This window comes from Agelaius tricolor, unplaced genomic scaffold, assembly GCF_023055355.1.
Source record: "Agelaius tricolor isolate 1412-34295 unplaced genomic scaffold, bAgeTri1.0.p SCAF_8, whole genome shotgun sequence".
Taxonomy (NCBI): Eukaryota; Metazoa; Chordata; class Aves; order Passeriformes; family Icteridae; genus Agelaius; species Agelaius tricolor.
The window spans coordinates 41,197,251-41,222,468 of NW_027269268.1; the positions used below are offsets into that span (position 1 = coordinate 41,197,251).

The 25,218-nt window shown below is 36.7% G+C and overlaps 1 protein-coding gene across 2 annotated transcripts in view; it reads left to right on the forward strand.

Moving 5' to 3' along the window:
• PDS5A (PDS5 cohesin associated factor A) overlaps window positions 1-25,218 on the forward strand; it is a 78,028-nt gene that overhangs the window by 15,322 nt on the left and 37,488 nt on the right. For both annotated transcript variants that reach the window (XM_071432518.1, XM_071432517.1), the window contains exons 3-10: window positions 15,204-15,407; window positions 15,830-15,916; window positions 16,706-16,803; window positions 17,292-17,418; window positions 20,797-20,877; window positions 22,329-22,469; window positions 23,540-23,655; window positions 24,448-24,542. In XM_071432518.1, coding sequence (XP_071288619.1) covers window positions 15,204-15,407; window positions 15,830-15,916; window positions 16,706-16,803; window positions 17,292-17,418; window positions 20,797-20,877; window positions 22,329-22,469; window positions 23,540-23,655; window positions 24,448-24,542 — 949 coding nt within the window. The remainder of the gene's footprint in view (window positions 1-15,203; window positions 15,408-15,829; window positions 15,917-16,705; window positions 16,804-17,291; window positions 17,419-20,796; window positions 20,878-22,328; window positions 22,470-23,539; window positions 23,656-24,447; window positions 24,543-25,218) is intronic.

A 25,218-nucleotide genomic window follows, 5' to 3' on the forward strand; every position in this document is an offset into this window, starting at 1 on the left:
TTTTGTGCTGTCTTAATCCTGACCAGAATGCTTGTAAAACCATCATACTGAAAACAAGGAGGAAAGATGTTCTGGGTTTCCTGGGCTTCTCTAAGACTGCTGACTAGGAGATATGCTTTCTCACCCAAGAGAAGTGATAAATAGGTACAAAATGCTTAAGTTTATGCAGCGATGGAAAACCACTTTTCCTGCTGCTTGGGTTCTCAGTACCTGACTCACACAAGAATCAGCCATCTTCTGACCGCTGAAGGCTGCTCCTAGGCAAATTCAAAACAAATACTGTCAACAGTATGCAGGTGGCCACTACCTGATTTGAGTGTTACCCCATGATTTTACCATTTTTAACCCTATATGTGAGCAGTCAGAGCTCTGGCAAAAGAAAGATGCCTAAAGTTAAAGTAAAAGAAGGCAGTGGTTTCAAGTGGGCAGCAGGAAGCATTTCGCTCTGTCCTTCAATTTTCTTAGGTGGATTGTTCCCTTTGATACTTCTTTTTGGTCCTTAGTACAGGCAGTACTTATCTTCAATGGGGAAACTGCCAATAGTGGAATCTGAGAGTAACGTCTTTTGGCCTCTCTCCTTGCTTAGGAATTTGAGCCCCATCTGGATTAGTGTTAACTCGCTCTGCTCTCTACATCTGGAGCAGAGTTCTGTTAATTAATCTCATCATGAATGTATCAGTATTTTGGGACTATGGAATAAAAATACTGAAGCATTTTCCTCAAGATCAGTTACTTGGTCAGCATCTGCTTGTTTCCACCTCTACCATTCTCCCATAAAATTCATAGTGAAATATTAGGTCTCAGCCATTTTCTTGAAGGTGCTTGGCAGCTTCAGTTTAATGTTTGAGTTTTAGGTGTTAAAGATTGTAGTTGACAGATTTTGCTTCCTGACCATAAATCTTAGCCAACAGCATTTTTAGCATGTCCAGTGAATTCTTGCAGCTGTAGAAGACTATTGCATACCTCTACAATTTGTAGGCCAAAGTGCATTTTGAAGTTTACTTTCCTCACTATGAAGAGAATTGCGAAATGTGGGCTACTGTTCTGAGATCACTGCAGCTGAGCAAGTGAAGTGAAATCTCTGTAATTTCTGAGTCAGACAAACAAAGATAATTTTTAAATGAGGTGTTATTTTGGTTTCCGGCCACTTCAGTCCAGTACTACTGATGAAGTGGCTGCTTTCTATGTGTTCTGGGCAATCATAATTTTTTGTGCTGAAGCTTCGTGCATTCTTTGTAAGCTTCTCAAATTTCTCTTTGACACCGTGTCACAGATGCAGATATTTGTGAAGTGGCTGGATCCTGTGCCACTGGGTACCAAATTTATGTTCATGGTTGGGGTACAGGTTGAGTTGGGGTACATTGTTTCAGCTGTCTGATCTTAGGAAGGGAATCAGATGAATTTTCCAGCTCTTTCAAATGAAGGCAAAAGTTATTCACTGTTGCAGAACATGCGTTGTCTTGAGACACTGCATCTGTTGTGCTGGAATATACTGAATGAGTTAAAAAAACTCAGAAACTGTAAAATTTAGTGGGTAACAAACATTTCTAATGAAGTATTGAACTAGATGTTGAAGTCATTTAAGCGGTATAAACTCAAGAACCCCTCTGAAGTCTCGCTTCCTGTGTGGTTTTGTACTTTTGGCATGGAAATTTCTCAAATTTTGTCATGGTGAGGATAAGTGATTTTTCTGGATGACCATGCCAAAGTGTGTTGCAAACACAGAGCTCCTATGCCTTAAGTTTTTTTAAGTATGCTGGACCTTCAGAAATTTTGTGTGATTCCCGTTTCAGACGTGTTTATGAGGCTATTGCTCATAAACAAAAGCTATTTAAGCTATTTAAATTGTATTTGGTACTTGTAGGTTGCTGATTCCAGCAATTTAGTTTAGTGAAACGTTGTTTTCAGCTAAATTCAGCATTATCAATTGTGAGACTGAACTTGAATGATGTATTTAAATACATAAATTAAGCATTAAATACATAAAGTGTATTCTTTAATAAAAAATGTCTTTTTCTGAAATCTCTTTCTAGCAGAGCAAGGAAATGGCAGTGCTCTCTGATTTTCAGGACCTCGGTGAGCTTTCCATTTTTCAAAAATGAAGTTTTAGTACAAGACGCTTCTTACTGGAACTTGTTAAAAAATGTCAGTCACTTTTTGAAAATGTTCTTTAAAAAAAAGTCTTGAAAGTCTTGTATTAACACTTTGTATCTGATACACTGCCTGCTTCTTACAGTATAGGCAGCAAGAAACAAACTTCACAAAATCAGTAGTCATAAAACTGTGATTACACAGGAGGAATGTTGAGGGACAGGTACAGCAGTTACGGTCATGTTCTAGCTATCTACAAGGAAGGAATTTGATGGAACTGATAGGCAAAATAGTTACAGAACTCTTGTGATGGAAACCAGGAGTTAGTGAAGTTCTCAAAATACTAGAGAAAAATTCTAAGTTGAGTCTTTATTAGCCTGACCTTGAAATAACTGCAGAAAATCAGAGCAGAGGCACCACTGCTCTGAGATATGTGGCATAATATCCTCTAAAACAATATTGCTAGTCCAGAAAGGTATATTAGAGCTCTCTGAAAGCAGGAATTCGATTTTTTTTTACTTCAATTAAGTTAGAAAAAGTCATGATTTTATAAACAGAGTACATATTCTGGATTTGGGATAATTTTCAATCAGCTCAAGTTTACTATATTGCTTGAAAAGATTATTAAAATGTTTAACAAAGTTAGAAACAAGTGAAAACAAATAAAACTAGGTATGATACAGAGACACAAATGGGAAAACCTGTTTTTTTGTGGTTTGTTTGTTTGTTGGGGGTTTTTTTTGTTGCTCTCCTGTCCTTGCCTTTTCATTTTTTACTTTTTCATTGGACATACAAGTGGACATTACTCCTGTGCTCAAAATGGAAAAGTCTACATATAGTATCATAAAATGACAGTGAATGTTTTTAGTATTGTTTTTAATAATGTTTTTGTAAAAACATTAAAATTTTAAATACTGTCCTGTAAAGTCTGGAAAATGCTTTCTATAAATAATATGATTTTATTTGATTTGAAATATTTCCACACTTTTAATATTGGCAATTATGATGGTAATATGAATTCCTTGAAGACTTTTAATATTATTCTTTGCTATCTATGTTAGAATCACATACATAGATGTATAATATTGGTTTTGCAGGCTTATTTCTCAGAAATTGAATATCCTACACATAACCATTATGTCTTTAGCATCATCCTTTTGCTGAGGACTGTGGATTTGACTTTTCTGTCCTTATATCAGCAATATCAGTGCCTTTTATTTTTCCTTTGGTCTCCAACTCCATTGTAATGGCAATTTTTAAATGGAAAATTTCTTTAAAATACTATTCATTTTACATGTATCAGAAGTCAGTCTGTTACTTAAAGGTACTTGATATTAGGCACAGAAAAATTATTTAGGCTTGCTAAATGAATTCTACAAATACAATACTTTCCATGCATTTATTTGAAATCATTTTCTTCCTCCTTATTGAAAAATTAAGACTTACAGCCAGGAAAGCCATTCTGGATAAGTTTTTGGTCCAGTTTGTTTGCATCAGTTTTTCCCTGTGCTTTAAGAATTTTCAGAAACTTTGTTTTTGATGGGGCTAGTTAAAAATAAAATGAAACCATCAGACACACACAAAGTAAGAAAATTCTTGCATGTTGCATTCATTCCATTTTGTAATGCCTTAATTTTGAGCTTGCTACCTGCCTAAAGACAAATCTGTGGGGGGCTGTTGTGTTTCTGATACAGGTAATAATGCTCAATAGGTAACAAAATTATCTGGTAAAACAGTGCTTCATTGCAGATGATAATTTGTCTGATCAGAAATTCTTTGCAGCAGTGCATCTTGCTTGGAAGGCGTGGTAGCTGGCACATCACCAGCTGCTGGCAGAGATTCTCCGTGGCAGCCAGTGCCTTCTGTGGAGCTGGTTTGATGTGCTGGTTTGTAAGGGTTTGTTTTTCTTGCTACTGTTGTGTAGTGTAAGTTTTGATTGTGAAAGATTAAAGATTTTTACAGTTTTACAATTATGATTTTTGCCCAGCCTTTTGCATTGGGAATGGAAACTCTCAGTTTCTGCATTGTGTATAATTGTCATTAATGTGACAGTGTTGTACTATGACTCCAGTAGGTGACAAGACAAAATTCTTCAGTGAAGTTTTGTCACTAGATATGGGTCATGCTAGGTTTTGTCACTAGATATGGGTCATGCTAGGTTCTCACGTGATTTGCCCCCTGATTTTCAATTCTAAGGCACAATGGAATCTGGCTCCTAAACAAACCAGAAAATTCATGTCATAACTAAAGAGTATTTTCTTGTTGACCCATGGTACCATTGTTCTGATACTGTGTATGATGGCATTGTGTGCAATTGCTGACCATTCAACCAGTTGCATGAAAGAAATTCTAATTTATTTCTTCTCTTACTGTCACAGATAAAAGATTTTTTTTTTCTTTTAAAAGAAATAAACTGTGCAATCAGTTAAAGTTCAGCATACAAATAGTTCACATAATTTTCTGCTTTGGGAGATACTCAGCTCACCGCAGTTTACAAGATTGCTGAAAGAAAAATGCTTTTCTTGAAGAAACTTTTTTTTTGTCTCAGGTATTGATTGTGTTGAAGCATGTATTGGGTTTGCGTGGCCAACCTTTCATAGTGGGGATGGGCTGTAGGGGTGGCTTTGTGAGAAGCTGCCAGAAGCTTCCTTCATGTCTGGCAGAGCCAGTTCCTGGTGGCTCCAAAGATGGATGTGCTGCTGGCCAAGGCTGGGGCAAATAGAAATGGTGGTAATGCCTCTGTGGTAACAGATTTAAGAAAAAGTTATTTGTATTGATGGAAGCCAGAAAAAGAGAGGGGTGAGAATATGTGAGAGGAACAACTCTGCAGACACCCAGGTTAGTGAGGAAGGTGGCAGAGGAGGTGCTCCTGGCATTGGAGCTGGGATTCCCCTGCAGCTTGTGGTGCAGCCCATGGTGAAACAGCTGTGACCCTGCAGCCCATGGAGGACCACAGAGGTGCAGGGATTCTCCTGTGTTAAGGACCATGTGAAGCAGCTCTGCCCTGCAGCCTGCAGGGGACCATGGAGATGCTGAGCTCCACCTCCAGCCTGTGGAGGGGACCCACACTGCAGCGGGGGATGCCTGAGAGGAGGCTGTGACCTGTGGGAGGCCTGTCTGGAGCAGGGTCCTGGCAGGGATCTGCAGACCCATGGAGAGAGGAGCCCATGCTGGATCAGGTTTGCTGGTAGGACTTGTGAGCCCTTGGGGACCCACACTGGAACAACCTGTCCTCGAAAGACTGCAACCCGTGGAAGAGTGATGTTTTGGAGCAGTTTGTGGAGAACTGTTGCCTGTGAGATGGACTCCTGTTGGAGGAGTTCTTGGAGAACTGTCTCCTGTGGGAGAGACCCCACCTTGGAGCAGGGGAACTCCTCCTCTCCTGAGTAGCAACATGTGACAAACTTGACCATAATCCCCATTCCCTGTCTCTCTCTGCTGCTGGGGGAGGAGATAGAGGTGGGAAGGAGAGAGGGATAGGAAGGAATGTGTTTTTAATGTTTTACTTCTCATTATCTTGCTCTGATTTTGTTAGTAATAAATGCAGTATTTCTAATTTGAGCCTGTTTTGCCTGTGACAGTATTTGGTGAGTGATCTCTCTCTGTCCATATCTCAACTCATGAACCCTTTGTTATATTTTCTCTCCCCTGTCCAGCTCTGGAGGGGAGTGATAGAGAGGCTTTGGTGGGTGTCTGGCACCCAGCCAGGAACAACCTACTACAAAACACAAGCAGGAAAAAGTTCTTTATATATGTCCTGCTTCTGGTTGACAGTGAGGAGAATGTAGGATGTACCATGGGATGCACCTGCACCATAGTGTAGAAATAGATATAGATAGAGTCTTTACAACATCAGTATTGTTGGCAGCATAGCTCTCCATGTGTGTTTAATGTGAAACCCTAACACATGACTGGGTTGTAAGAATTGATCTTAAATAATCACTTCAAAGTGAATCCTTACAGTAAATTCACAGTAGAAATGCAAATGCTGCTGTTTTGTCTAGCACCACCTTCTCTTTGGAAGAGGAAATGAATTAGCACTCAGCATTGGGCTGGTTAGGAAGAATCCTCTCTCTCACATCTGGAGGCTATTATCAAAGTATTTATGAAACTTCATATGGAAGTGAAACTCCTTCACCGTGAGGAATAAGGTTTGAAGAATTTTTTTGGTTTTGCCCCAGCCATGTATACTTGCCATTATAGCTAGGGGAGGAGGACTTCTTAAGGAAATGCTTCTAACTGATGAAGTCTTGAATTATCATTAGGACATTTAAAAAATAGGCTCTTTTTAGTCCCTCTACAAAACCCTTTTGTTATGTACCAATGTATGTGGAAGCAATGTTTCTGAGAATTTGGGTGACTTTGGGAATCTTCTTAGGGTATTCATACAATTATTAGTCTTTGGCAGGAAATTTGCATAGAATACCATTACAAATCTTTCCAGTAATAAAGACTAGGTACTGCTGAGGACTGAATCACTTTAAAACAAATAAAATTAAAATTGGTGCTGTGACATCACGCCAAAATCATAGATGTGTAAGAGATGGGGAGAAGCGTGAGTATGAAAAGATAATGTGCTAATAAATATGAGCACACTTTTCACTGTTTGAGAAGGACATACATGCATGGTTAAAATATGTGATTTGATTGTGACTGTAGTTTGTGTCATAGAAAAATTGTGTGTATCAATTTAAAACTGGGGTAACAAAATACCTTAGGGATTGCAATATGATACAGACAAACTAATATTTCTTAATGTTTCTTGCATTGAGATAACTTTAAAAGGTCTTGGATTGAGTAGCCAAGTATTGTCATGCATCCAAAGCTGCTTGTAAATAAAAAGTACCAAGAAATAATTTTTGTTGGTGACAAACCATACCATGACCTAATGTCAGGTAGTACTTTGCACACTTGAAAACCTTTTAGCTGTTTGGGAAATGTGAAGAGGTGAGTTGGTTTTGTTCATCACAGCCAAGGAGAATGTGTATTAAGTTAGATAATTTGAGTGGAATTGATCCAGTGGGAGCTTTTAGGTTTAATGTTGATTAAAGCATGGTAAGGAATAATGAGAGAAAATAAAACTATGACTTCATGAAGTTGTAAAGGACTAAATAAGGGAATTCTGATGCATCAGTTGATGCTGCTCAATGAAATCTTTGACTGAACAGCTTCTGTTGAAAAACCTTTTGGATTTTAGTGCTGGGTAAGGAGCCAGACAGTGAATACTATCTTATGCTTCCCTTCTATGAATCAGATGCCTATGCTGGTTTGCATACTGTGGGAATGTACTCTGTGCAATACTGGAGTTGTAGTGAACCTTTGCCTCCAAAGGTGTGAGATGAGGATATGAGGAGAATAATAAGAACCTGGAAGGCAAAGAAAGTGATGGCCTGAAAAACTAAATTGGAAACCTCTGCTGTCTCAGGTCATGATAAAACCCCAGGAAACAGATTATTACATTAAAATGGTTCATTAAAGGTTCATTGATACATTGGATCCAAGTTCTGAAAATTACTGTAACAACACATTTCTGTGGCCTTCGATTTCAAATGATTGGTGATCACATCTTATGTCAGTTTTTACTAGATAGAAGTAAAGGTAAATTTTCAGGGGATCTAGTAGAATTTGGCTATCTATAGCTGCCCATTTCAAGCTTCCTGAGCTTGCCAGTAGTAAGGTTAAGAATTTGTGCCTCTCTTGGGTTGTTTGTTAAGAGTTTATGCACTGGAAAGGCTTAAATTCTTCCCTTCCTGGTCTTGGCCATTGAAGTCCAACTACCTTCTTTCTACTTGTTCTGGAATGTATCAGATGTGTCTAGAATCTAACTCTGCCTGTCAGAAAACTGTCTGGGCCTTTTCCCAAGAGGCTTTTTGGACACATCAATAAATTAAATTCAGTCATGGAGTTGTTCAACAAGTGTGCTGCCACTGCATGGCCAGAAGCAGGGCAGGGTGAGTAATAGGAAAGGGAGAAGGAGATGGTGGCTGCAAGTGGTTAAACGGGATCTCTGTGTCACATGAAGCCAAAACCAGACAGAAATTCAGACCTGTTTGCCAAGTCTTAGCAGTACAAAGTTCAAACCTGTCTCCAGATAGCTATGATTTTGTTTGCATGTGATCACTCGAATAGTCATAATTTCAAAAGAAATGACAGATTATAAAGATTCCATATTGTTGCAATAGTGTGAATGCAAATGAACTTGCAGGTTGTTCTTACACAAAGCATAGTGGTACCTGGTTAAACACACAAAAAAAAAAACTTGACTTGGGTTTAAAGTGCGTTTACTTGGAGGAAAAAGCACATTACTGTTGCATGTAGTTACCTATAACAGTGGTAAAGGAACTGAGGGTCTACAAAAAATGGTTTTGAATCTTCCAAATCCTACTTTAGTAAAAATTTTAAATCAGTGATATTTTCTAAAATACTCAGTTCTGAGCAAAATGTATTTTGACAAGGCTGTGGAGATAAGAAGAGGCATGTAGTATTTTCTTTGCACATCATGAATCTGATTTTTCCCATGGGCTTGTTCATGGCCAAAGAGTAGAGGATTAATACGTGCAATGGTAACAGCATTAGGATTATCTTCTGCTGGGAAGGAAGGACAGAGTTTTACTTGCTTTTGCACCACTGCATTCTTGGGAAGCATACTTTCTTGGAACTTTTCCTTGCAGCAGTCCATATGAATTGCTGTAACCAAGATGTCAGTCTGATTGATTATCAATACATGACTGATTTTTGCAGAGCAAACTATTGAAGCACAATTTAAAAAGCTTGTTCTAATTTGTGCCATGAAAAGTGTTTTGAATTAAGGCATCTGATTTTTCTCATTTTATTTGCCTTGTTTTCCCCCCTTCTGTTCCACTCATGTTAGTACAAGGAATCTTACAGCTTTACAACAGAACTGGAATTCTGCTGTGTGTTGATTACAGAGATATGTGGGTACAGTCCCTTTCCCAGTTTGGTTACAGTTCTTGTCCTGTTTATGTGATATTGGAATTCATTTTGTAGTTACTTAAAAATGTGTATCAAGGAAGTTACTTCAAGTAATCCATGAACTATCTGCTCTGTATACTGTTTTTATTACAGGCAGTAATCAATCTTTCTGCTTTTTCACATGTCAGATCAATTTAATAGCTAGGTTTTTGGAAAATAGTCTGACTTGCTTGATGTAAGTAAAATAATACAGAAGATGCTGTTTCACCAATGAGAAAATAGTGGTAAATTAGCAATTTGTGACTTCTTTGCTTGTGATTGGTCAGATGGCCAGAACTCCAGAGCAAAGCCTGGTGTAGGTCAGTCCCCATGGGAAGAACAGCCAGTTAAACTGTTTGCCCAGTCAGGGGGTATCACTGTGGCTACCAGCTATTCCTGCATCAACTTTGCATCTCATATGATACATTTGTCATCACATCTGGAAACTCTGTTCATTGGCTTCAGGTTGTGAGCAGGATATATAAAGAAGAAAGCAAATAGTCTTTGCTCCTCAGAGTGTATATGCTTTATATAATCTTTTGTCCAACTTTTAATTTTCTTTTTTCCCTTCCACAGGTTATCCAAGCCGTTTAAATGTCTTGTCAGAGAGTATAGATTAAAGAATTTGTAGTGAAAATGGGACATTGCCCTTCTCTGGACTTGCTCCAGCACTTTAAAATCTTCACTGAATTGAGGGGCCCAGAATTGGAAATAGGATTCAGGGTGTGGCTTCACCAGTGCCAAATATAGCAGGACAGTCACTGCCCTGGTCCTGCTGGCCACACTGTTGCTGGCACAGGCCAGGGTCCCATTGGCTCCTTGGCCACCTGGGCACACACTGGCTCATGGTCAGCCGCCTGTGGACCAGCACTCCCAGCTCCTTTTCCTCTGGGAAGTTTTCCAGCCACTCTGCCCCAGCCTGTAGCACTGCCTGGGCTTGTTATGACCCAAGTGCAGACCTGGCAGGGGCCTTGTTGAACCTCATAGCGTTGGCCTTGGTCCACCAGCTTGTCCTGTCCAGGTCCTTCTGCAGAGCCTCTGTGCCCTCCAGAAGATCAACACTCCCAACCAACTCAGTGTCATCTGTGAATTTCCTGAGAGTGCACTCAATCCCTTAGTCCAGATCATTCATAAAGATATTAAACAGTACAGGCTCCAAAGAGAGGTTTTCAGCTATTGTTTTTAATTAGCACAGTCTGGTAAATGTCTCCTTACAAGAAAAGGCATTTGAGACTCCTTTGGCAAATACATTCTGTACCTGTGTCATTTTAAATTTTTTTTTAATTAGTGAGGATAATCAGGACTAAGTAATGTGCTTCAAATCAGCATTTAGTATTTTTACATTTCATGAGTTGTCTTGCTTTTTTTTTTTCCTTTCCTTCTTTTGTCATATCCTGCAATTGCATTTGCATTGTTTTTGTGTACATGGCCTGCTGTTGGCTCATAAATTCTTTATAACTACTTACTGAATATCCATCTTTCTTTTCTATGTTTACAGTAGATAAGGCAGCTTAATAAGGTCTTGAATTTAAGCACTAAGCACATGACAATTTACCAATGGTGATTTTTTGGTATTTCTCTTCTTCTCATATAGTATCCTGTCCTATTAACCATTCTGTAACTGTGTCATCACCATCAGTTCCTACTTGTCATACCACAGATTTTTATGGTAATAGGGTCAGTTATAACACCATTCTCCACCAATCAATACATTTGGTTCCAAAAGATTCTTTCAGTTCATCACTTTGGGAAGGGGCTAAGGAGACAATTGCAGCAAAATTTTCTTCTCTTTTAAGTTTCTCAATTTCCGTGTGGCTCAATGTGATGCTGTTCTTGACACTCAGACTAAGTCTTGTGTAAAGTGTTGATTATCTTTATTAAAGGCATGAGCTGTTTGGAGATGAGGGTCATCAAAGTATTTTTTTTTTAATGTGTTATCCTGTTTTTCTCAACTTCTGGGTTTATTTACCTGTTCCAGGTTTGGTTTGTATTATAAAATTCTGTTGATGTCAGCCTGTGGGATGTATTGGCAAGAAGTCCTTTCTAGATTACTACATCAATATTGTGCTTTCTGCTTAGTTGGTATCTCCCTTATTCCAGCATTATCTTAGGGTGATGTTGGAGTGTGTGTATATAGTTTGTTGTTTGGGATTATTTTGCTTGTTTGCTGTTTAAAGAAAAGCCAACAAAACATGTGGTACTACATTTGTGATTTCATTTGTCAGGAATTTAAAGATTTTGAAATAACAATCATCTGGACCTCTCGATTTGAGTGGTTTTCTTTTCTTTTTCTTCACACTTTAGTGTCTCTTTTTTCCACATTTGTTTGATGCTTCTGGCTGACAGATAGAGCTGCATCTGGGGCTGATGAAGGCTTCTCATCCTAAATCTGCACTGCACAGAAGTATTTTTTTTCAGAGACACATGTCTGTGAAACATTTTGCTATGTTTTGCTGTGAGATCTGAGATAAAAATATAATTTATTGTTAAAAGTTAACAATCACCTATACTACTGGTTAAATTGTGTGAGGAAAGATGTAAAAACACTCTGATGACAGTTGCATTATTTGAGTCTGCTGTGATTTCAGCCTTTTCTTGGCATCTCTCCTTGAATTGTCCTAGCTCTTGAAGTGTCATCTGGATTCACATCCATTTGGATAAGTTTTACTTTCAAATATCTTTTGTATTTAATCCTAGTACTAAAGTTAATTTACAGTACCATCCTAGTTACAACAAATGGTATCAAATTCTCTAAATTGTTGAATTTCTTCTTTCAGTGATTGCAAAGGGATTTTTTAAATACTGAGTATTTTTCCTTGGTCTTTTTACAAGCCAAGGGTTGTTAAATGTGAGTGCTTTGGAGCCCTGTGAATAAGCTGGTGTAAGAGCACTAAAACAAATGCAACATGTACACGCCTTCCTCCTGCTGTGACTGGCTTGGAGGTTTATGCTTGTCCTGCCAACCGCAGCAAGGCTTTTCTGGATCTGCCTGCTTCTTCCCTGCAGCTGCTGGTTTGAGTCTTTTCAGTATCTGTACTGATTTGATTCCCCTGTCCTCTCTTGGTGTTTATATACCTCTCTCCCCTGTATTGCTGGAATCATCAGTATCTTTCAGCAGAAGGGCTTCCTGATCCAACAAATCATTTTCCTAAATCCTGCAGATGGAACAGCAAAAGTTAATATTCCTGTCTGAGGCATAGCTCTTGCACAAGAGCCACAGCTGAGTCACATCAGGGCAAGCTACCATGCTGATTTGGTCTTTGGAAGCAGGCCACATGTAAGCTGCATGTGAGATGTGGGCAGTGTGTGAACAGCCCTTGGGCAGCCTCCGTGTGTGTTTCAGTGCAGTTGAAAGGCTGACAGTCTCACAAGAAGCTGCAGGTATTGTTCATCTCGCCTGTTTCAGGCCTCAAGTCACACAGAGCTGCTTTCATGGCTGCTGCAGCGTTCCAGGGCAAAACTGAGCCAGCATCTGTAGATGTCATCAGACATCTGTGCTTGAACTCATGGTCTGTGTATTTCTCTGCAGTGGGTGAAAGGATAACCTAGACTGGCTTGCACGCTGCATGGTTGATAGAATCAGATGAACACCTTCCTGAAAGCTTTAACTTTGGAGTATGTTCCTAACATGCTGAGAGTGACTTTGGCAGTCTTCATTTAGCTGTTCTTGCAAGTTTGAACAAAGACATTTGCATTGCTTCAGTGTTACAATCCTGTCATTTCACTTACTGGTTTGCAGAGCCTGGAGAGTAAAATTTTGCTCTGATAATTAGAATTTCAGGGTACTGTGGTCAAAGTGGCAATAATGTAAATTTCCAGAATAGTTATAATACATTATTTTTTTCAAGCTAACTAAAGTTCTAGTATGTGACAAATTAATGGAGATGCATTCAATCAAAAGTGATGCAGAATGAATTTAATCATAAATGTGCATAGCTGTATTCTGTTTACATTTGCTAGAATTAGTGTTTAAATTGACTGCTTAATTGTTTGGAAAGGAATGGATGATGCTACATTATTATTATTAAAGAATATTTTTCTGTCTCTTGCTTTTTGCACAGAGTACAGTAACAGATTTTTTGTTGTGAAAGCTGCTAAGTCTGTAGGCTTTTTATATAAATGAGTGTTAGTGTTCAAAATAGTTTCAACTGTATAGCCAGACATCAGACAGTACTACTGTAGTCTGAAAAAGTAGTGAATTTCTGTTACAGTTTGATCACATTGTTTGTCTTAGCATGTTAATGAGTGGTTTCCAGTTTAGACATTCAAAGCATTAAATTATTTGGACTTCAGCCTTTTAGATTTGTATCTATAGAGTTTATTTTAGGTTTTCAGTTTCATTAGCAGATTATTTTAGCAGATCAATTTCTGGCTATATCCAGGACTCCAGTGGAGGCTACTCCAGAGCAGAGCAGGACAATCCCCTCCCTTGACCAGCTGGCGATGCTGTGCCTGATGCACCCCAGGATGCAGCAACAAAAGGCCCTGTAACAGGCAGACTTGAGTTGTCAGTAGAAGAATGGTTTTGTGCTTTCAACTAGGGCTTTAAGACATAGCTTAAGAATATTTGTAAGGAAACAGACCAATAAGGTAGAATTTGTGCTTTTCTGGGCTGTAGATTTAAAGTTCTCTTTTTTTCTGTTTATTGTTGTGTAGGGTTTTTCTCTTCTCCCATCTCCTCTTTTTAGTCTTTGTGGCAAATTGTGGCAAATTATACTTGTACATTTCTGGAAAGGGAGGAGGATTTTTAAGTAATGTACTGTAGGAGAGATTGCTGTCAAACATTTATTTTAATTTATAAGATCTGAATTTAAAACTGTATTTCAAAACTCAGGAAGGAAAGAAAGCTGGAACACAGCACTTTCATGTTGGAAGCATGGATGTGCTTAATAATGGAGAAGCAACCCTAGAATCATTTGAATGACACCATAACAAAAAAATTCTGGCTAGAGTAAGGGATGTATTTATTAGCTGTGTGAGCTCAGTCTTCTTTTGTGTTTTACTATTATCATTTTAGAGGTGAATTTCATCCATCAAGATTTGGGTCAAATCTGGTATCTCTTCATTTGTGCACTGTGCATACTGTGTCTGTAGTGGGCATACCAAATCCTGTTGGCATACAGCGTGGCTGTCCTTCACAGTTTTAACTCTTAATGATGCTCAAGTGACACGGAGGAATGGAACACAAAGACTGATTTCACTAAGGTCATTCTTAGAGTCTCTAGCACGTCTGCCTCTTCTGTGCTGACATCCTTGAAGTCATCTTCATATTTTAACAAACACTATTCTAAAATTAAAATCTGCAACTTTTTATTACTTCAAACTAAATTATTACTTTCAGTTTTGCCAAATCATTACGTTGAGAAGTTTCAATTAACTGTGGTTGTATAATAATTAAAAATAAACGAATTTGGTGGCATTTCATAGGAATTAGTAGTTCTTAGCTGTGCTAGAAGAAACAAGGAAACCATGTGGTTAATTTATTACATTATGTTAATAAGGCTAAAGATGCAGCTCTAAATATGCAGAAAGATATCTGCAGTGTTAAGATTTATTTAACATGAGGGATTAAATTATCCAGTATCTAGTTTGTTTAAACTAGATAGAAAGATTGTGCATATGTAAAGTACTTTGTGAGGTCTGTGCCTCAGTAGAGGCAGAGTGTTAAGAGTGGCCTCTTAGGCTGCTCTAGTCCTGGCACAGCTCTGAGGCAGCTGCATTGTACTGTGGCCATGTGTTAGGCCAGATGGCTTACTGCCCCTCACACCATTCATACTGAGGTGAGTCCTCACTTGGAAGTGCAGTGGAACTGCTTGAGGAAGGGATGCTGCCATCTCCAACCTCATCTGTGCACAGCAGTTTCCGTGCTGTACCTCAGGCCAAGATTGACAAAATAAGCAGAACTGCAACATGGTTAATCTAAACGTGTTTTAATCTAAATTATTGAGTTCAATAAACCTCTAAGTATCAGGTTAATGCTTCCCTTTTTCTGATATTTGTCCTAACAAAAAAATTCAAGTACTAATTGTGATTATTCAGCAGAAGATGTATTGATAGCACTGCATCCTTTTAAAAAGTTTTGTTTAGTAATAAGGAATAAAAGCAGAAAGAACTCAGGTTTTTTTTCCGATGTTTTTCAGATGGTGGTGAAAACCTTCATGGATATGGACCAGGACTCAGAAGATGAGAAGCAGCAGTATCTCCCATTAGCCTTGCACCTTGCATCTGAATTCTTCCTCAGGAATCCCAATAAAGATGTGCGCCTCCTTGTAGCATGTTGCTTGGCTGATATCTTTCGTATCTACGCTCCTGAAGCTCCATATACTTCCCATGACAAACTTAAGGTAAAAATACCTCATAAGATAAAGGCTTTTCTCCCACCTTATTCTTACTGAAGAAAATATAAACTGCCCCCTTAAAAAAAAACCAAACCAAGCCCAAACAAACCAAACAGTCTCCCCCCACCAACAAAAACCCCCAAAAATTAACAGAAAAATGTTTTTATTCCCATGTATACTGATGTTTAGTTTTATTAAAGAGAAGTTGCTTTAATCCTGTAAGTCATTGTAATACTTAAGGGCCAGAGATGTGTAAAGGAATGCTAGATGGCCAGTATCTGTATTGGTGATAGCGTTCTGTCAATGCCTAAAAAAGACAATTTGATGTTCTCACATTATGAATTTGAAAATGTGGATAGATATCACTACTAAAGGATTGTATTTTCATCTTCTGCTGAATCAAGCTTGTAAATTTTGTTTTTTGACAGGACATATTCTTGTTTATTACAAGACAATTAAAAGGCTTGGAGGACACGAAGAGCCCTCAATTTAACAGATACTTTTACTTGTTAGAGGTAACACAATAGTTATAACTTTCAGTAGATGGTATTAGATCTGTAAACCTAAGAAGTGTAATCAGTTGTTCTCCTCATGTGCCAGTATGCCTGGCAAATTTCTTCTATTCTGTAAATCACACCAGTCTCATTAAAGTTCAGTGAATCACGTATTTTAGTACTTAAAGTGCTGTTTGTGTTTAATAAGTTTGTTAATCTGTAGTTGAGGACCAATTATCTAAACAATTGGTATGTATTGAAATTTAGCCTTTATCTTACAATTCCTTGCATTAGGGGTTTTTTATCCAGACAGAAAATCTCAAATGCTGATTAAAATTCCAATGTGCCTATATTGGTGATGGGAGGAGGAATGTAAGATTTTTGCTTTAAAAACATTGCAAAACCATACTCTTGACAAGAACAGAGTGGTGGGGCTCAATGTGCTTTTAGAAATAGTATCTCATTTGTAAACAAGATACTTGATGTTTAAAACATGATGTTTAAAATTGTATTGTTTCATAGCATGAAGAAAAATAAGGTCTTATTATATGAACAAGTTCTGTCAATTGGCTTTCATACTTAAGAAATCAGATCATCCTGTATTTAGAGTTTTCTGGATATATCTTGCAAAGCCCCTGTGTTAGGAGCTCTTTATATGCAAAGCAAATATCCAGTCTCTTTTCCCAAAGTCCTTACATCTATTGTATATTATTTTTCCTTAAACTGAAAAAAACCCATAGCTAACATGATTATGTTTATGTTACTTAATGTGAAGTTGTACTAGCCTAAATATCCTCATTTTTGTTTTAGAATTTAGCTTGGGTCAAATCTTACAACATCTGCTTTGAGTTGGAAGATTGCAATGACATTTTTATTCAGCTTTTTAGGACTCTTTTTTCAGTTATCAAGTAAGTTGAATAATTTCCATTATATTAATTGTCAAAATATCATCAGGTTTGGGAGTAGACTGAATCATGGCATAGTCTACAGATAAATATGTCTGAACAGAAGTCTTTATTTCCCTAAATGAGGAGCTACCAGGAAAGCAAATGGGTGTGAACTGCTGTCATTATGGAGGGGTGTGTGTCTGAAAGTAGATGTTTTAAAATTTGCTGTCCATGTTACAGCAGTATATTTCTTTCCTATTAGTTTATCTACATTTTTGTATTGGTTGTTATTGTCCTGTTTTTAATTTTGATTGTCTTAAAGCAGAGCTAGATTGTTCTAGATTTTTGAACCTTTCTATAAGAGAAGAAAGGCACATAAAATAGTTTTGAGATGTGGAGAGTGTAAGGGAGAGCAAACTAGACAACATTTGATGCTGTTTCTTGATTGTACTGTTAGTATTTGTCCAAGTCTGAGAATTTAATATTGAAAATATTCTTTATGATCTTAGTAATAGCCACAACCAGAAGGTACAAATGCATATGCTGGATTTGATGAGTTCTATCATCATGGAAGGCGATGGAGTAACTCAGGAGCTGCTGGACTCAATTTTGATTAACCTCATTCCTGCACACAAGGTCTGCCAAGTGAAATGTTATCATAGAATTATTGTTATTATAACAGTATACTTACTGCCTTCTGCATATTGTTTATCTCTTTATACACTTCAGCTATTGTGACTGTTTTATTTTCTCCCTTTCATTTGGGGATTACCTGGTGCTGTTGATTAGCTGTGTCTAGATTATTTGTTACAGAGAGATTGTGCCACCTCACTGACACATAAATAAAGTGTTTTCAAGCAAATATAATAGGAAAACATTGTATCTTGAGGATTGTAGGTAGTTGGTTGTTTCACTTTTTGGATATGTTGGGGTCTTTTTAATAGAGAAGATATTAAATATTTTTGAATTTAAAAGAAGGAGGACGGGGGAAAGATATTCCCAAGATTTCTGTGGTGTCTTTCTGTTCTCCTCAGCTTGCCAGTCAGACTTCACTGCACCTTCCTAGTTGTGCTTCCCACCCCTTCCATTGTCTTTCTTCATTTAATTCACTTATAAGGAACAAAGTGACACAGAACACTGCCCTTCCTAGAGGAATTGTATGTTCCTTGAAGAGGGGATCACTGGGACTGCAGTTGAGCTTTTAAAGTTCCTTCACTGTAATGCCTTAATAAAGTTAAAAAGTAAATAAACACAACTCCTTTAGCTGTAAAATAAAGGAAAATGAGGTGCAGGCTGATGATGGTGATGCCTTACACTGGCCAAGAAAATTCCCTTGCTAAAACACTTGTACTTATCAAAAATGGTATAGAGTACTGTAAGTTTCAGTTATTAGTAAGAGGAGATGAACTACCAAGTATATGATTACCAAGTATATGTTTCTGTTTGCTCATTTGTTAATTTAAAATGATTACAAAAATTAAGACATGTCCATCTATGACTAGATAATTAAATCAGTATTAGTATGGCCATTGTCATTTACCTGTGAAATCTCATCAAGCTTATAAAAGTATCTATTGCCTGAGATGAGTTTGCATTCCTTCTGTCATAATCATGAGACAGGAATGGCATTCTATCAAATCATTTTTATTGACAGCAATGAGATAGTGTCTTACTGAAACTGCTAATACAGAGAGCCTCTTGTAACAAGAGTCCTTGTGAAAATACGCTGTTCTTTGTAAGTTGCTTCTAATAAATTACAGGCAAGTAGATATAAGGAGTGGAAGTAGAGGGTGGTGATCTGAGGTGATGCTGTTGACAATGATGGGCATTGCTCTGATGGTACAAAGGCCCAGTAAAACCTTGTGCAACTTAACATTGTGTTGTGACTACTTGATTTAGGCAAAGTAAAAGTGAATATGATCCTTTAACATTAACGTTGTTATAGTTTTGCCTAATGAAGAAAATTCTCAAGCGAGGCTCTCATAAAGAGGGAGACAAACTTGGTGTAAATATTGGGTTGTAATTTAGTGTCACTTAGAGGATTGGTGCCATTCTTACCGGCTCTTGGTCACTTTAGTGTCACTTAGAGGATTGGTGCCATTCTTACCAGCTCTTGGTCATGACTGAGCAAAAAATGTCCTGTAGGTAGTGCTCAGTATTGTAATTTGGTCAGTGTGTCAGTCTGTGTTACTTTCTTTGTTCCCTGTAACAGCAGCACTTAAATGACTGCTTTACCATGGTAGTTCAAAAAAAACTAAAAAACAACCAGAAAGTTCTTCTGTCTGATCTGCCTATGGGAGTTTGACTAATGTAACTATGTTCTCCTTTCATGAACAGATCTGCAAGAAAATTCTGTGATTATGTTGCTTGCCTTTAGATATGTAAATCAGAAGCACTGTAGCCTTAAGAGCACAGTTGATTTTCTTGTAGAATGCATGCAATAGCAATACTTCTAGGTCTGTGCAGAGCAGTCAAATTACCAGTCATTCTCTGCTATGACATAAGAAAAATATCAGTCTGGCAAGACTAGATGGAAGTTTGTCCTTGTAAAGAAGCTGAAATAATGTGGTTTGGATAATGAAGTCTGAGGTGGTGTTTTTTTAATTAGACATGATATACAGTCTACCTCTGAATCTAGATTATATTAATTTGTACATCCATTCTTAGTAAAGTGATGGTGTAAAGTGATTGTTCTCTGTGTGTGCTAATGTGACTCATCTAGTAAATTCAGGTTTCAGTAGCAGTAGCATGTCACATTTTGCTCACATTTTGACCTGTGGCCTCAAACTGTAGTTCTTTATATTAACTTTAAAAGTAGTGCTATTCAGTGAATATTTTTCTTCCCAGTTTTACATAAGTTATTCCTTGAAAACATTTTCATGTGTTAAAAATCTATATTTTCTTCTGCATGTTCTACAGCATGGGTTATCCAGACATGGATATCCAGCATGGGTTATCTTTTCTCCTAATAGCTGAAGAAGTTGATTTGTTTTATTAAGTTACATATTTGTTTTCTAGGCTGTTTTGGTGTTTGATTCTTCGGTATTGTGGTGTTCTGTGTTTGTGTGTGTATTTGTGTTGTTGGTTTGGTTGTGTGGAAGAATCCATATGGAAGTTCCATAGAAATTGTATTTTAAAGTTTGAGATTCACAGTCCTTTAGTTTAATGCCTGCATACCAGTCAACAAGGTTTTAATCATGGCTGGGTTTGGGAAGAAAGTATTGGGATATTTTTTGAGAAGATTCATACAAATATGTCTGTCTTCTATAACAAGACATCAGTTTAGTGCTTTGGTGACTGAAGAAATATTTGTTTGAGCCTTTGGCCACCTTGTTTCTCTTTACTATCTGTTGATGAACTGTCTTTGTCATCTCATTAATTAAAAGAACATGAGGGAGTTGTTCTCAGTGTAGATTTGCCAATTACCATATTTCCAAGAATCAGTCATCCCTAGGCTTTACCTGCATTTTGTCTGCAGTGATTTGTAGTTTTCAGGGCAATCAGCTCATCCATATCATTTTTCCCGTCCAAGCTGCATTAAACTTAGATGATATGAGATACTGCATATGGGATTTGTACAGACTTGGACAGAAAAATTTTTCAGATATGCAGTTACATTCTTTTTCTTGCTCAAGAGCAATATATCAGTGTTCAGATTTGTCATGTTACAATCAAATGCTTACTTGGAAAGTTAACTGCTAACTCTGCCCCCGTGTAGGTGCTTTGTGTAGTCTCATTGTGGGCTGTCTCAGAGTATATCATACAGTTTGTGGAGAAGTCAGTGCACAGTTTTAGTCTCTAGACAAGGCTGAACTTGCTACAGAGTGTATCTTTAATGAGTATGCGAGGGGCAGACAAAACCACATTTAAATATTAATTTAAATTCATTCATTTTTCAGTGCCAGATTTGGCGCATGTTAATTTTCAGAGTATTCAGGAATGATAATGTTTCTTCAAAATCTGTTTTTGTGAGTGAAAACTCTGTAAAATTTTATTATATTTTCTTTATTTCAGAACCTTAACAAACAAGCGTTTGATCTTGCAAAAGTCCTGTTGAAAAGGACCGTCCAGACCATTGAACCATGTATTGCCAACGTATGTAAATTAATCCATGTTACCTGCAAGTAATAAGTGTTCTTGTTACTGTCTGCATTTATTGGAGATTTTATGGGCATTTTTATTCTTTTAAATATTGTTTATAGAAGCTACTACAGTTTTCCAAATAGGATATTGTTGGCTTGGTTGTAAAGTGTGTGGAGTATTTCAAATAAGCAAAGAGGAAATTAATTTTTATCCATCTCATTGTAATGTTAAGCCTAAATCTAGGCTGTGAAAATAGCTGACCACTAAAAATTCTGTTACAACAAAAGGAATTATTAATAGTTCATATGTGCAGCAACCAGGCAGCCTTATTTCATACCAAGCTTTAGGATGAAGCATTTCAACCTACCGGCTCTTTGCTAGATTTTCTTTCCCCTCCTACACTTGCTCTGACTTGTAGTCATAAAGAGTAAAAGAAATATGCTTTTTACAAGGCTTCCTTCAAATTACAATTCCTTCTTGTTGAATGTAAGTGTTGTATGTTCTGCACATTAATACAGCTACTGCAGTCTTTGATGAATGTATTCTGATCCATTCTGTTGCCTTTCTTTGGTGCTGAAGCCAATGGAATTAATAAAATTCAGAGTAATTTAAAAGGGAATTAGGCAGATTCATAAAAGATTAATCAATAAGTACTTAAAAGCTCAAGGAATCTGACTAACAGTTACCACATTCCCCTGGTTTTTTTAAGCTTTATAATTAGTCATATGTGAAAACAGGATAGTACATAAAGTAACCTTTGAGTTGAGTTAATATTATTCTCCTTATTTTCTTTTTCAAGTGTGTAATAGCTTTTTTTGCTATTGCATTTGCACTGCTTAGATAATATTAACCCACAATATCTAATAGGAAGTATTAAATTTTAATATACTTTATATAAATCCAAAAATAAATAATTCATAATTTAGGCTACTTTGGTTTGTTTCTGTTAGATCACTAATGACCTTGATACATTAGCCATCAAATATTGCAAGACATAATAAAAAGACATCTGACATTCTTTAAAATGGATTTGAAGCAGAGAACCTTTATTTTCAGTATTTGATGATCTTCAGTTGGATTGGGTTTCAATTATAAGAAAATTTTTTAAAAGCACTGGGTTTTTTTTGTTCAGTGTTCTACTGAGTGAATATGCATTGTAAGTTAACAATTCTTTTATTACTTGTTAATTTTCCTTGGGAGATAGTTACTGAGATTTGAAATTATCAAATTGTCATGTATTAAACTCTCTTGATAGAGTTAATAAAACTGAACTGGCAAGGATGTTTTTAATTTGCTTGAGCCAAAATTGTAAGGGTGAAATGCTTTGATGTAGTGAAGAAATTGTGCTTTGAATGCCTTCCATAAGTATAAAACCATTAATGATACTACATTAAAAGAATTTTTTAAAATAATGTTTGCATTAATGAAGGAAAATATACTACATAATATTGTTTGTATTTTAGTTTTTTAACCAGGTTCTGGTACTGGGAAAGTCTTCAGTAAGTGACTTATCAGAACATGTGTTTGACTTGATACAAGAGCTTTTTGCCATAGATCCTCACTTACTGCTGTCTGTCATGCCACAGCTGGAATTCAAGCTGAAGGTGGGTTACAATGTAGCTTTGAACAGTCAGTAAAATTTTTGTTAAATGTTTTGTTAAAAATTTTTGTTTTATTAAGAGTGCAGAACTGTAGATGTAATAAGTGTTCTACCAGGGGAATAAAAATTCTGTATTTATTGCTTTATTTTGAAGGTAAATATAATAGTAAAGAAAGGATATTGGAAATTAGTATGCAATTATGTGCTTATTGTGCTTGCAAACATGTATTATGCACACAATATATATATAATCATTATAATGATAAATTAATGCAGTCTAATGCAAAAGCTTTATGTACTTAATCTTTGGATTGCACCCAAAATTTATAAAGTAATTAGGCTGCAGTTGGCTTATCTTATGAAATGCAAATGTGTTAGCTTCAGTATCGATTTGCAGAATTTTCTTTTATAAAATAATGCTTTAATAATAGGGGAAGTATTTCCTAATATTTTACCAGATTTGTTATTGTCAGCTAATAAGATAGCTGACTGATTTGAATCCTTGAAAACAGTTAATTTATCCTGATTTGGAAGTCTGTGGGGGTTTTAATTAAAAAGCCATTTGTCTTTCTTGAGATTATAAGTGGACAACAGAAATAATTTTGCATGTGTGGATGTACACGTAGGCTATGGTTGCAACAAACAAAAGTAACCAAGAAATAGGTATTTGGTGAAATTACATGTGGCTTTCATTAGTGCATATGTTTTTATAACATCTTAATTGGTGTCTTGTCCACACACATAAAATAGTCTTAAAAATGTTTTAAAACAAATCATTAATTGTTTATTTTGTCAGATGTATATTAGAGTACTGTGTATGGGTTTTTATTGGTGAAAAGAAGGTTCTTTAAAAGCCCAGCCATCTATTCAGTGTCTGTAAGGCATTAGCTTAATATGTATATTTGTATATTTTGTCTCGTATGAATCCTATAAGGTAATTAAAGAGAGCGAGGATTATCAGAAATACTTTCAAATTCAGTTTTTAATCTAACTGTTAAAAAACCAGAAATAAAATTATTACTAAGATATTACAGGTAATGATTTACTGTTCCTTTTTCATATTTTGATTTTTAGAGCAATGATGGAGAAGAACGTTTGGCTGTTGTTCGACTTCTGGCTAAACTCTTTGGCTCCAAAGATTCTGATCTGGCCACACAAAATCGACCTCTTTGGCAGTGCTTTCTTGGGCGGTAAGAGGAATGGGATAGACTTCTGAATTTCTGTTCTTTTTTGATGTTCTTTTTTCTGTTTTCTTACAGTATTGCATTTTTCATTTTCTTTCTAGAGGATGTAACTATTTATATTTGAACGAGTTCCTTATTAAATCATCAAAGCAGAAAACTGCATACAGTTATATTTTAGAAGGAAGAGGCCTGAAAGACCGCTGCTATATTGCTATCAGCTATGGCCATATAAGTTAGACAGACAGCACATTGTATGCATAGCAGAATTTACACAATAGCTATGCCAGCATTGTCTGAAATTTCATACTGTTCAGCTGCATCTGCAACACTGTTTTGCTTGGCATTTACCTTTCTGAGTGAAGAGATACTTTATTTTACATAAATGTAGAAGTTCATAATCTTTTAAAAAGAGAACATTTTCAAATGGTTCCTGGTGATGCCCGTTTACATTTCTGTAATTTTCTGTGTGCATGTGTGTACATGCACACACACAATTGACATTGTATGGAGACCTGTGTTCAGAAGTCAGTGGGCAAAATCTGTTGGGTCAACATTTTATCTACATACACCATATTCATTCTTTAATATTAGTCCTGACTGAATTTCACAAGAAATAACAAATATTTGTATGAGGTACATTATTGAGAGAAATTCAAAACATTTATATTCTCTAATTTTGCCATATAAAAGTATTCTAATAGTTAACAGAACGTATTATCAACACGTTACTACATAGAGAATAATACTGATTTGCAAAGCTAATTAAAAATTAACATTCATTATCTTCTATCCCTCTAGGTTCAATGATATCCATGTCCCTGTGAGATTAGAGAGTGTGAAATTCGCCAGTCATTGTTTAATGAACCATCCAGACTTAGCAAAAGACCTCACTGGTGAGATGCTCATACAGGGGTTTAGAATAATCTACAAAATGAGCAAGGGACTGTGTAACTATTTTTGTACATAGCAATCTGGTTCTGAAATGCACCAAGTCCAATGCTTGATAAGGGGGGATGGAAGAGGTATTTGCTGAGTAACTGATTTCTGTTGAAGATGAGTGCTAGTAATTAGATAGAGGAGGAGTGTGTGGCTTTGTGTGGACTTTGTAAGAGTGAGTAGTGAAGAAGCTATCCATTGCAGAATGAATTTTAAAGTAATTTCAAGTTCTAAAGAAACTTTGGGTAAGGCAAAGCAAATATTGGTTCGACACCCTGGCTTATTTTCAAAACTAGTCACTGAGTTCCCCACTACTCTTTTCCACTGACCTCAAAAAAAGCCTTTTTGCTGATGTAAACTATGAAGTTTCTTCTTTCTCTACAGTATCTCTAACTATGAGAAGATTTTCAGGCTTAACTGAAAATACTGTTGTTTTTTGATGCAACCTATTCTACAACAATTGTCAGTATTTCTGATTTATTATTCACATTTTTCACTCTTAGGGAATGAGAGTTTCTTTTTGTTTCTTCTTATTCCCTCGCCCCCCCTTTACTTACAGTGCATTCTAGCCAACTTTATTTCACTTTATTGCTTCTTGCAAATGATGTTATCATAAAAGCTATCACTCCTGTT